The sequence below is a fragment of the Castor canadensis genome, chromosome 3 (genome assembly GCF_047511655.1).
Source record: "Castor canadensis chromosome 3, mCasCan1.hap1v2, whole genome shotgun sequence".
In the NCBI taxonomy this organism is placed as follows: domain Eukaryota; kingdom Metazoa; phylum Chordata; class Mammalia; order Rodentia; family Castoridae; genus Castor; species Castor canadensis.
The window spans coordinates 80,020,772-80,033,944 of NC_133388.1; the positions used below are offsets into that span (position 1 = coordinate 80,020,772).

Consider the following 13,173-nt stretch of genomic DNA (forward strand, 5'->3'; position numbering starts at 1 on the left):
GTGCCACTGTGAATAAGGAATGGTGATCAGCTTCTCATGGTGAATGTGGGGAAGGGGCGGAAGAGAGAGTCTCAGTTTTCTCCTCTTTCTCTCCTTAGCTTGCAATGAAGCACAAATGTTGAAAAACTGCCTATCCTGGTGACCCTCTTAAGAGAATGGAAGAGTTCGTTCCGCAGTTTTTACAAGAATTCCGGACCTCCACTTGCTTCTTTCTTTCCAATATATGGACATTGAGGATTTTTTGTTCTTCATTCTCAGATGTTAATATAAATGAAAAAGGTGTTGTGTTTATATATTTCCCTAATAATCTTGCTAAGAAATGCTGTAACAGCATCAGCTTCAGTTTGAATTTTCTCCATTGTGTGTGCGTGCGTGCGTGTGTTCAAATGTGTTTGCATTTTTAAGAAATTTTTTTGTAGTTTGAATATAACATTTGGACCAAATGATAAATTGAGCTCAGTCTAAACTGGCAAACATGTATTTTTTTCTCCTCCCTGATATTAAACGAGAAGTTTTAATGTGGTGACATCAGATATTATTATTCCTGGATGGAAATAAAAGTCAAGCAGTGATTGGTTTCATTCACTCTCCTAGTACTCTTAATTTGAAGAATAAAATTAAAATTCTGTATCCTGAGACATAAGTCTGTATTATGGAAAACAGTTGCATTTATCAGGGGAAATAGCAGCCTTAGATTTTGCTCTTTGCATATTAATCTTTTGCATGAACCATCACCAGCATTCAAAAAACAAATCAGAATCACAAGTAGAAATCTTCTTTCTGAGCTGCAGCTTAAATACTTCTGCTACTTCTTTCCAGACTGATTATTTGCGATTATCATATCAAGGATAAAAATTTGAGTAAGATCTAAGGAAAATCCTACTTAAAAACCTCTGGGTCTTCACGGATATTTTTCTCTTTTGTCACTGTACCAAATATAGTAGGTGGTATTGAAATGAGCTTACATTTTTATCAAAAATTGATTTATCCAGATAAAGGTCTAGGTAAATTATAACCTGAAAAGATGCTACATTTTAAATCTCTTTTCTTTTTGCAAAGCTGTGCCCTTTTTAAAGATCCTCTCATAATGTCCTCTGGCAAGGAACTTTAGTTTCTTCATATCTGGTTTTTGAAGGTTTGAATGATGTTAATGTTGTCTGTTTATTTAATGTAATTTAACGTGTACTTCTTGACAAATTGTATCTCACAGCAACTGCAACTTGCCTGGTGTGACATAAGACAGCATGGCCACAAAGTCTTTGCACTGCTGTGAGATTGAATAGAGTTGGTCACATACCTTTTGATTGTATTTGTTCAAAATAATACTGGGTTTAGAGTCTGGAAGTTTTGTTTCTTAGAAGGTTTAAATGCTAAACATAAAAAATCTGTGCTTGTTTCATCATGAAAGTAGGAGGCAAGCTGGAGATCCCAGACACACTGTCAGTCTCTTACTGCAGGGCATTGATTCACAAGCTGCCTGAGTCTTCAGGACCCCTTTCTGTTTTTCCTTTCCACTGAGCCAGTTGAGTCTACATGTACGATAGCCTCTTACATAGCAGCATAAGAGTGCTTGGAAATTATTGCTGTTGATTTAAATAGCTTAACTTCTCCTGATGAAGCTTTCCCAGGGAGGGAAAAGGTTTGTCTATTGGAAGATAAAAATCATAGGCAGTACATATCAAAAAAAGAGATGGAATTTGCCTGAGACAAATTTCTGAATCCTCTTAGAGAAATTATTCAGTTGAAGAAAACTCTGCAAAGTTCATTTAGTAAATTGTACAAGTTTACTATAATATTTTATAATTTTCTTTTAGTGTCTTAGAATTTTAAAGAAGCAAGGAACATACCATTTAGTACCATTTGAACTACCTAATTTCTAAGAAAAACCTCAAATATTACTCCAGGTTTTGTTTTAAGACAGGTTTTGTTTGCATACTTTAGGTCAGAAAAGAGACACATATGCACACACACATACAGAGACAGATACATACCCACCTTCCCAAATTGGATTCTGGTTTCAGAGATAGATATTTGGTATAAATAATTAAAAGAGTAAACCTAAAACTCTTGAGTTTGACAATCGGCCAAACTCAAGAATAAAATTGGTTGCCAACTATCTAACATCAGTGTTTGAGAAGCTGCCTCTAAAGCACCCGACACTGAGGTCATAAGCATACTGTGAAATCTGAGATTCTTCCTTGGCAGAATTCTGATAGTTACTGTTCATAAATGTAAGTATTCTACATCTTTCCCTCTTTCCTTACTCTGTTTAATCCTTCTAGACCTAAGTCTATTGGAAATAGCCTGAATAAGAAGAAAGACCAATAGCTTCCTCTATTGATCAGCTTCCAGGCCGTGGTCACACACTTGACCTCTGTCAAGTCCTACTTGGCCTTTGCCAAACACAGAGGTCACAGCAGCAATTCCTGCTACTCCTCTACCATCCGGCCTCTTGCAGAACAGCCCCTGATAACATGTGCACAGCTCCTTGCTGTCCTTTTGTAGAATGTGCTGCAATACTGGTCAATACAATCTGACCTAGAAAATGTTGCTGTCATCATTTGGGACCAACTCATTTAGTTGAGCTTACTAAACACATATAATTTGCTTCATTTCTGAATCTGGGGGATACTGTATTTCTGTGAATGACTACTGAAATTATACTGACAATGCATAAAGAAAAGAAACTTTCCAGTGTTACTACTTCTTCCTGGAATGTAGCTGTAGTACTCACTAGTATTATTAGATATCTGTGTACAGCAAGTATGCAGTTATTCAGGTTAACGTTTCATTTTAAAGAATGTATTTGTAAACAAGGTCAGTAGTTAACTTTTTTAAAGCTCTGAAAAAAATTAAGATTATATGTTAGACTTAAAATTATAATGAAATCTGTCATAATACTATTGTGGCTAACAAAGGGTGTGCGTTTATGTAAAAATATTTACAGAATACCCTAAATAAGGGATATTAAAGATAGGTTTCACTCTTATTTTTCAGAATTGTAATACTGCTAATGTCTGCTGTACAGTTATAATTCTTCAGAAGTTCCCTAAGATGTCAAATATAATTTTTGCTTCATTCAGAGACAAGTAACACCTCCTCTGTTGATTCACTATTACAGTAAACTCTAATTTTGTCATTAAATATTTTAACTTGGTGGTGAAAGTTTGTTTCTCTCACTTATTTGTGAAGCCTATGAGACACTACCAAATGTGTACACATCACCCCATTTCTGATGCTAATGGAAACTCTTGTGTGCCTGCTGGAGACCTCAGAACTAGAATTAGCTGGTGGTAAAATTTCATTGCATTCACTGTAATGAAAAACTGGATGCAATAAACACTACAGAGCTAACCTCAGTTTGTACGATGGGCATCTATCCAACAAGATTTATGTATTTTTTCCCTTTTCAAGGGTGAAGCAGTGAAGCCAATTACCTTTCTGCTGATATTATTGATGTGCTCAGCTCGCACACTTGTAGCATGTGCCCCTGCTCAGCAGGCTGTTTTTGCTCCCTGTTAATTTGGAAAGAAGACTATATCATATTATGTCCATTTATTTTTATGGAAAAGTAAATGCAGCTTACTGTGCTGCTCCATTCACTTTCAAGGGGAGTGGCTTGGGTGGCACTTTGAGCAGAACAGCCATCTCTGAGTGGACACTCAGGAAAGCAGATGGAAGGAAAAGACTGCATTCTCCACTGCTCAGAGAAGCAAAAGAGAGGAAGTTAGACTAGTGAAGACCTCAGCTTAATTATGCATTTGAAGGTACCTGATCTTGTGAACTACATTATAAGCCAATTGACGTACAGTTTTTTCTAAATATAACTTTTATTTGTTAGCAAACTCAACATTTATGGGAGGATAATACAAAAGTTTTTTTTTTTTTAAGTCAGTGGAGATTTTCCCTCCACTGTCAATGGGAACATGTTTAGGAAAAAACATTGTCTTATTTTAGTCAACTGTCTAAGCAGTTTGGGAAAGGGGGAGATACATAGAAAAAAGAGGAAGGGTCACAGGAAATACTAGAAATGTATTTCAAACTGAAATTCAAATGTCCAAGTACAATTCCTCTGGATACTGGTTTCGTGAGCCTCTCCCTCTGGCATGGTCCAACCTGGTGTTGCCTTGACAAGTATGCAAGCTCATGCACACATGCACAACTGGCACCGAGAAAACTGTGCTGAGCTCCTTGATAGAGGAGTTTCTTTACACCCTCTTGCCCATCGGGACATAGATAGGCTGGTGGTACTTTCAGTGACCAGTGAAACTGAGAAAGCCTGAGATGGACCTTTATCCCAGCAAGAAAAAAGAAAACACTTAAGAGGCGTGGGAAAGAGCACATGCCACCCCCAAGGCAGGTCTCCCTTTATTTCTCCATATGGGAATGTGTTCACATTTCCCTTCAACAAGATGATGCAGAGGATAGATTTTCTTTTGGTTTGCTTTATTGGAAATCCCAAAATTATATCTGTTATCTTCCCAAAATTATAACAAATACCTAAGGTAATGAAAGAGAAAAGCCTTGTTTCGTTTGGTTTTGACTCTCACTTTTGAAGGTTCCAGTCCATGATCAGGCAGACCCATTGTGTTTGAATTTATGAGGGGGAATAATAGCACATCATGGAGGGACTGTGCAGTAGAGCAAAACTGCTCACCTCATGGCCAGAAAGTGAAGAATAGAAAGAGGAAAAGTCCGGGGTCCCACATCGCCTTCACAGGCCACTCCCCTGATGACCTGAGCATCTTCCAGTAGGGCCCCTGCTTCCTAAAATTCTGCCACTACCTCCAAACTGGGAACCAAGCCTTTAACACCTGGGCCTTTGGGGGACATTCCACATCCAAACCACAGCAACATGTAAAATGATTTTATATAGACACACTTTCTGACGGAAAAAAATTTATCTTTTCCTCTTCCATACCATTTTCCTTGGTTTCTGGTCCTCCTTAAATCCTGCTTCAGCTCACCCTTCCCAAAAGGTCACCTATCAATAGAGCAGTAGCTTACAGTGGCACCTTGACTACCTGTCACAACCAGTTGGAGAGTTTTTAGAAATGTCTACATTTTGCTCCCAAATTTGTCTTTTGGGTGTCCTGGCCATCATGTCTTTTGCAAAGAAAAAACAATGAGGCACCTGGCTTCCGCAGATGCTTACTAGATTAAAACCAGCATCGAAGTTCAACTGAATGTGCATTTAAGTTCTATCACTGCTGTGGTGCAGCCCTCTGCCTTGACCCCATCATATTTTCTCCCTTCAGCCTCATCTGGAGCCTCCAGACTTCCTGACTCATATTTTCATTTCCCACCTCTCCCGCCCCTGAAGTTTTCCACCACATGTTCTTTCTGTTGAGTCGTGGCTGGGTCCCACAGGTCTTCAGGGGGGTTGCACTGGTGGCCTGTTCCACTGGACACCATGGGACCTACAGGCAGCCTTTTGTGGTTCTGAATGGGTGAGTTGTTGATGTGTATTGCCATTGCTCTCTTGTTTTGTCTGTTAGACACTTTAAATGCTATTGATTCTCTCGGGTGGAGAGGGTTATATATTTATATATCACATCCATTGTTTTCCTTTTCATGTGCTCCGTCTCTCAAGAATGCTATTTTAAATGGAGCCTGGCCTCATCACACATCCAAACTTACAGATGTCAGAGGTTGGACCGGAATTTTCAGCCCTGCAAGTCCCAGGTGTCACTTGTCAGCATTAGATATGGAGCCTTTGTCCTAGGACATTGTATCACAATTGCTTTGCCACTTTGTTGATTTGTGAGATGACACAGAAAGAAGAAAAATGAGCCCATGAATTCTGTGAGCTTTATTTTACTCTGAGTTCTAAACAGACTTGGAGGAGCCACAGCTTCTGTTCTGTGCTCTGACTGTGCCACACAGTGCGTGTAATTGTACCAGCATATCCTTGGTGATGGAAACTTCAAGCTTTCTATTAGTTTTCTTAAAGCCAATCCTTTTTTTACTGTCTGAGGAAGAAAAATACAGATCCTATCAAGCATGTATTTTACACAGAGCACAATGGCTTCTTTCAGGGAGTTTTGAGTTTTAGACCTGGAGTTACAATAATGGCAATTATTGTAACTTTTACATTGATCTGAAACTTTTTAATATTGAAGGAACCTTGGAATTTAGACAAAAAGAAATGGGGTTAGGGATGTAGCTAGGTGATAAACTGCTTGCCTAGCATTCACGAGGTCCTGGGCCCCAACCCTAGCACTGCCAATAAAAACAGCAAGAAAATGGGGAGCGGGGGGTAATGTGTGAATTGTGCTCCCAACCCCGCCAACGGAGAAATAAAACATTGCCTTTTAACTGCAGTGAATGAGGGCAGGGCGCCCCCTTGCGGTGATTTACAGGAGCCATCCATGGGGGCCTACTGCTTGCCAGACTTTGAAATCCAGTTCCAGACTGGGGCAACTTTCTCTCTCTCTCTCTCTCTCTCTCTCTCTCTCTCTCTCTCTCTCTCTCTCTCTCTCTCTCTCTCATTATTATGAGAATGAATGAAATAATTAATGTAAAGCCTTTAGCCCTGTGCCTACCACAAATGGGTTCAATGTACATACAGTAGGTTTCTTTGCTGTTATGGATCCAAAACAAAGCAGTGAATTTTGCAGGCCTGTGATGCCTGTGGACCTGGGGGCTGGCTGGTAAAATGGCTGTGCTTTCCTTAAACACATGTTGGCACAGAGCATAGGGCAGACATTATTCAAGCCTTTGGCCATTTTTATGGTTCAGTGACATCGATCCCGCATCATCCCATAAACAACAGCTCTAGGGGAGAGGCTCCTGGCATAGGTACACAGTGGGGGCCTCTTAAACTAAGTTAACAAGGAAGAGATTGACTCAGTATCTGTGTCATCAGCTGTGCCCATGGAAATGAGTGGTTTATGGTCTGCGAGATTATTTGACACGTCCTTCAGATGGTAACTCATACTCTTCTTCAAAGAAACTAAAGATTGTTCTAAAGATGTAGCAGTGTGGTTCCGAGGATGCTGAGAAAGCCCTTCTCAAAAATAAACCATTCCCAACCATAATTTAAGGAGAACCGTTTACTCTACAAATTGAGCCTACGCCTAGAGTGAAAACAGTCCTAAGAGAAATAGAGGAAGCAGCCAGACCTCACTAACATATAAATAGGTGATAACACCCTTTCTAGGAGCATCTTGAAGTTTTGTGCTTAAAGGAAAGAAGGCCTCAGAAAACGCTGATATAGTATCCTGTGTTTCCCTGAAGTTGTCCTGGTGCTGTTGTTTATAATGTCCAGGCAAACCCCACATGATTTTCGGGTTATGGGGAAAGGACTGTTAGACGAGGGATCAGGGACTTATAATAGTGGGTCTGTCATAACCAAAATCGATTTTTTTTTCCTCCTCCCAAATGACAAGCCACACAGATTTCTTTCTGAGAAAGTAAATGAAGTAGAATCCTTCTTAGCAGAGAGCCTACTGCCTTTGTCATTAGTTTTCTGTCCTTAGGAAAACTGTTCAATTTTTTTCTGAATCTGGTTCTTCTTGTGTGTGTGTGCCAGTACTAGGGTTTGAACTCAGGGCCTCATGCTTGCTTGGCAGGCATTCTACCTCTTGAGCCGTATCCTCAGCCCTTTTTGCTTTTAGTTGTTTATCAGGTAGGGTCTCACTTTTTGCCTGAGGCCAGACTGGACCACGATCCTCTTAAGCTTCTCACAGAGCTGGAATGACGGTTGTGTACCACCGCACCCAGCTTTTTTGTTGAGATGGGGGTCTCACTAACTTGCTCAGGTTGACCTCAAACCATGATCCTCCTGATCTCTGCCCCTGAGATTACAGGTGTGAGCCACCGTACCTGGCCCTGTAACAGTTCTTTGTATCTCAAAAGAAAATAATTCCTAGGGTCCTGCCTGCCTCAAGCTGAGGGAAGCATGTGTGCTAAAGAGATGTGGGTTCCTCACCAGACCTTGGTCTCCCACTGTTCCTGCCTAATGCCAAAGGAACATCTTTATCTACTACCTGAGCCCTCATAAGCCCATCTGTGGAGAGCGGATTAAAGCCTATGAGAACTGGACACAAGCAAGGTGAAATGCAGCTCACCTGCTTTTCTGAGATTGGCACAGCCCCAGAAGCAGAACAGCTGTTTCTCCTAAGTTGTTTGTGTGCTGAGAAGCAAGAACTCAGGTTTCTCCTGTTACAATCACGCCCCTCCCCAAGAGCCTCTGCGAACTCTCTGTTTGCCACTGGTAATAAAAGACCCCTGAAGGAGGAAGAGGAGCTTTTTCCTTTGGCTTTTACTTTGGGCTTTTGCTTTTGGCTTTTTGGTGTGGGAAGCTTTTGGAGGGGAAGAGAATTAGTGTAGGGAAAAAAATTGCTAAAGGGAAATTGCTGGAGGGAAAAGAATAGCTAAAGAGGAGTTGATAGAAAGTCTGCACTGAGAACTTTAACATAGGCTATAGAAAAAGGAGGCTAAAGAAAGAACTTTAACATAGGCTTTAGAAAGCTAAGCTACAGAAAGAACTTTGTACATAGGCCTTAGAAAAGCTAGGCTAAAGAAAGACCAAAGAAAGAACTTTGCAGTGCAAGATAGAGGACCTAGGCTTTAAGAGTTATGCACATGCAGCTTGTAGGCACGGCTGTTTGAAAGTCTGAGCACCGAGGCTTTAAGAAAGCTAAACAGAGATGGGACAGTACAAGCCTAGGGGCAAAAGACTTTAAGAGCGATTAAACTAAAGATAAGCTAAGAGAAAACACGGGACAGTGTGAGTCTCAGGAAAGAGGTTTTAAGCAAGGTTTTAAAGAAGACTTTAGAAGCAAGGCTTTAAAGAACTGCAAGGAGTAAGACCTTCCTTAAAGATAGAGAAGAGAAACAATTAGGGTTGGGCATCTCCACCCAAGCACCCAACATACCTGATGCCACTTTCTGTCTGTCTAACCAGTGTCTTTTCTGAGTCTCCAGTTGTCCCCAGTTAAGCCCAGTTAGGTTCAGTAATAACCAGGAATGAGAGAGAAAGCTTGTTATAACAAGGGAGGGAACAAGAAAACCAGCACCCCTTCCACCCCTCCTGCAGCACCAGATGGAATCCCAACTTTCTTCCCCCCATCCAAGGGGAAAACAATACCCCAGACACTGACTGCTCCAAGTTGCCAATGAAGGAAGTGGAACAAAGGCTACAGGAGGGGCAGCCCCATACTGCTCAGGCAAGAAGACTATAGGACTTAAAGGCCACTCCCAGGGGAAAAGATTGAGAGCATCCTAAGATCAACAGGCCATGTGGTGCTCAACAAGTCACCCTGGAGACAGTTCATCCAAGACCATGCAGAAACTGATCTGCACCTTCTGGGGAAGACTTACTGAAAACAACACAATAGACCAGGCACAGTGGCTCATGTGTACAATCCCAGCTACTCGGGAGGCAGAGCTCAGGAGGACCAAGGTTCAAAACCAGCCTTAGCAAAAAGCTAGCAAGACCCGCCCCCCCGCCCATCTCAACCAACCAACTGGTTGTGGTGGTTGATGTCTGTGATCCCAGCTATGTGAGAGGCATAGACAGATTACAGCCTAGGCCAGCCAGAGCAAAAACTCAAGATCCTTATCTCAAAAATAGCCAAACCAAAAAAGGATGTGGTTCAAGTGGCAGAGCACTTGCCTAGCAAGTGCAAGGACCTGTGCTTAAATCCCAAAACTGCCAAAAAAAAAAAAAATCAGAAACCATCGGGGAATTCAGATGTTCCCCTGTACAGGGGCTGAACAGAGGCACCTACAAGCCCTCACCAAGTCTGGCTTTCTGACAGATAACATGGAGAGGGCCACAGAAAAAGCCAAAGTCTTAGAAATTCAGCAGGTAAAAGTGAAACGTGGTAATTAGTCAGTTATCCCAGTCTAGGCACTGATGAAAGGAAAATCCAAGGACATTGACCAGACAGAGGAAAGACTAGGCTCCCCTCAGCTGCACCCCTGGGCACAGCACTGTTACCCTGACAGCCCCTTAGGGCCAGCTGGCCTCACTTTCCCTTTGGGAACAGCAACAGGAGAAGGGACTGGAGGAGACATAACTATCTCCCCTCAAGTCTAATGCTGAGCTGATCTAAGCTGTGGGCCTCACGCTTCTGTTCCTATGAGCACTCCCATGGTTCCCCTGGTAGGTGAGCTAGCCTCCCCATCAGGCTCCTTCATGCACCTATACTCCCCACTCCAGCAGGAAAATCTGGGGACACCACAAGGAGCAGGGAGCAGGAGCCACGGTACAGTCTCTGGGCTCCTTCAAAACCCTGTTCAGTTGTTCCTCTTGCTCAGTTCCTCCTCCCTGAGGTACAATGATGGTGAACAAAAGGCAGAAAAAGGCCAGAGGTGTGGCTTCAGTGAGGGCATCTGCCTAGCAAGTGCAAGGTCCTAAGTTCAAACCCCAGTACTGCCAAAAAAAAGATGAAAGGAAGAAGTGGTGCCCCAGGAAGGGAGGTGAACTTGTAACAGACATCATCCTCACAAAGCATGGGCAACAGGTAGGGGCAATGAAGGGAAAAAACTAAATCTTCTTTCTAAAGCCATTCAAACCTATCCAACCATAGCAGCCTTGCCTATGGACAGATGGTGGCTTCCAACAGTCTCAAGCCTTAGTTCCATAAGCAAATGCACAAAAGACACTAACCTAAAATGTCTTTGTTGTAAAGTATTATTTAATAAAAAATTATTAGCCAGGCATGATGATGCACACTTACAATCCCAGTTATTTGGGAAGTGGAAGTAGGAGGATCATGGTCTGAGGCCAAGCAAACGCACAAGACCTTACCTGAGAAATAAACAAAAGCAAAAAGAGCTGGGGATGTGTCTCAAATGGTAGAGAGTTTGCCTACCAAGTGGAAGGCCCTGAGTTCAACACACACACATGCACAAAAGAGATGGCAGAAATCCTTAAACACTGTTGCCAGGTCTGCTTGGTCCTAGAGAATGGTATCCCCTGAATTCAACAGATTGTGAACAAGCCCTACCTCGCTATTCACCTGCTGTAACTGGCCTGGCCACTGGTAGCTCTTCAAGCACGCAGGTTCTTTTGCACCTAGAAACCTTCACATATGCTACTCTGCCACCAACGACATGTCTTTCTCCAACTCATCACATGCTGTCATCGCTCATCTATCAAGTCTCTACTTACATGCCTCCTCAAAGACCTTCCCTCACCACCCTCTCACTTCCCCATAGAAGTTACCGAGATGTGCATGCACGCATGCGTTCACTTTCTCATCTCACCCATAATACATCAATCTCTGAGAAGCCAGGAACCAGTTATTTTGTTCATCAGCCTACATCTGGAGCCTAAGATGTAGCAGGCACAGTGTGTTCTTGTTAAATGAATGAACCTGCCCTCTGATTAAAGCCCACAGGCAGAAGGACGCGAATGGAAGATGGCAGGGGGAAAAAATCTAAATGTCTAAACACATGAAAAGATATTCAGCCTCACTCATAGTTTGAGAAATGCAGATTGTTTAAAAGCATTCAAAAATGTTTGATTACACTTGATAATCAGATACTATTGGATGGGAGTATAAATTAAGACAATATCTTAGAAGGCAAAATTGTCAGCACATGTCAGGATTTAGGTTGCTCTCTCCCACCACCCTAATTCAGTTCTGCCCCAGGTATGTGCTCTGTGAGACTTTAGCCGCCAGTTCTTCTGACCACCAGGCATAGCGTCTACCACAAAGCACTCTGTGGCTTAGCTCTTCCTCCTTAGAGCAGCTGAGTCACAGTGTCTCCTGACCCTGGAAAGCAGCAAACAGTTTTCAGAAGTTACCAAAGTCCCCAAATCAGACAAATAAAATGACCATGCTTGTCATCTTGTCATGATCCTGTTTATCTGATAATTGGTGAGTACTTCACCTGTTCCCATCCATCTTTTGTGGCCAGACACTTGCCTTTTTTCTGAGATTCCAAGTCCAGAAAGGAAAGAAGGGATAGTGGATTTCTTAGCTGCAAAGTTTTTTATCTGCTATATGGTGTAACCCTTTTATTCATCTAGACCAGTTATCAACTTTTGTATCTCAGTTTCAAATTCATCCTTCCTTTCCCTGCTTTGTGATCCTGGAACCAGACTCTGAACATTGCCCCTGCTATTTTTGGATCCCTTAATAGTTAACCACTCTTTGCTAACTAACAATTCCCTATATTAAATTCTTGCTGTTTGTGTCATGGTTTGCTTCTCCTGCCTGTACCAGGCCTAATAAGTCAGTAGATTCTCAGTCAACTTGGCTTAGCTCCTGTTCCAGAACTTTACCATTCTCCTCAAGTATCGTTGGCAAAAATCCTTACTTTTGGTAAATAGTCTAATTCCTGCTTTCCTTTTGTCAAGGACTAGTCTACTTAAAATAAGTTTGTTCCACTACCTCCATGTCTAAGTTCCTTTTCATTTCTGCACTCCCCCTTTAATAACCCACCATCTATCTAAGGAAGACCCCTCTTCTAGAGCCCTATCCCCCCCCCTCATGCTGCTTCAAGGACTTGTTCCATCAACACTAGTCTCCTCTTCTCGTGTCTTTAATCTCTCCTTCTCCTATCGTGGCAATAGGGAAGCAAGCCAGTTCTGTAAATTCCTCCAGCATTTTCAAAGAAAGGCAAGGGCCAAACAACACATATGAGTAGATATTATCTGGCCCTTTGGTGCCCAGTTTTCTGAATTCTCATCTATGTCAATTTTCTGCTCAAAAGCCGTTAGGGCATCCTTATTATCTACAAAATAAGATCTGAATTCTACAGCCTGGCATGCAAGGTCCTCAGGGTCTATCCCATGCCCTTCTCACTTTCTCACCTATTTTACTAGGAAAGGCCACCGCTTCACCACCTGATTTTGGTCACACTGAAGGCTGGGCCTGGGATGATATCCCCTACAGATCTATTGAAATCCTGACTATCTCACTCCATACCTCTTTTCCCTCAAAATCACCTTGATTTTTTTGCCAGGTCGAAGAAGTCTCTTCTTGTGGATTTCCCACTGTTCTTGGTATTCTGGAACATTCTGCTGTATATCATAGATGTTATTTGTCTACTTGATGGGCAGGTGGCTCCCAGAAAACTGAGATGGAATCTCAATTGTGTCTATATGTCTAAGAGCACACGTTAGTAGATACTCAATAGATGTGTGTTCATGAATTGAATGAATGCATGAACAGCATGCTACCAAAATGCTTCATTTCTTCCTCTCAACCC

General features: G+C 42.1%; 1 protein-coding gene across 10 annotated transcripts in view; it reads left to right on the forward strand.

Annotated features, from left to right (window-relative positions):
• Nucleotides 1-2,059, forward strand: part of Stxbp6 (syntaxin binding protein 6) — a 234,629-nt gene extending 232,570 nt beyond the window's left edge. For all 10 annotated transcript variants that reach the window (XM_074068246.1, XM_074068247.1, XM_074068249.1 and 7 more), the window contains one exon: nt 99-2,059. In XM_074068246.1, the coding sequence (XP_073924347.1) occupies nt 99-122 (24 nt within the window). In that variant the 3' untranslated portion in view covers nt 123-2,059. The remainder of the gene's footprint in view (nt 1-98) is intronic.
• The last annotated feature ends 11,114 nt before the right edge of the window (nt 2,060-13,173 follow it).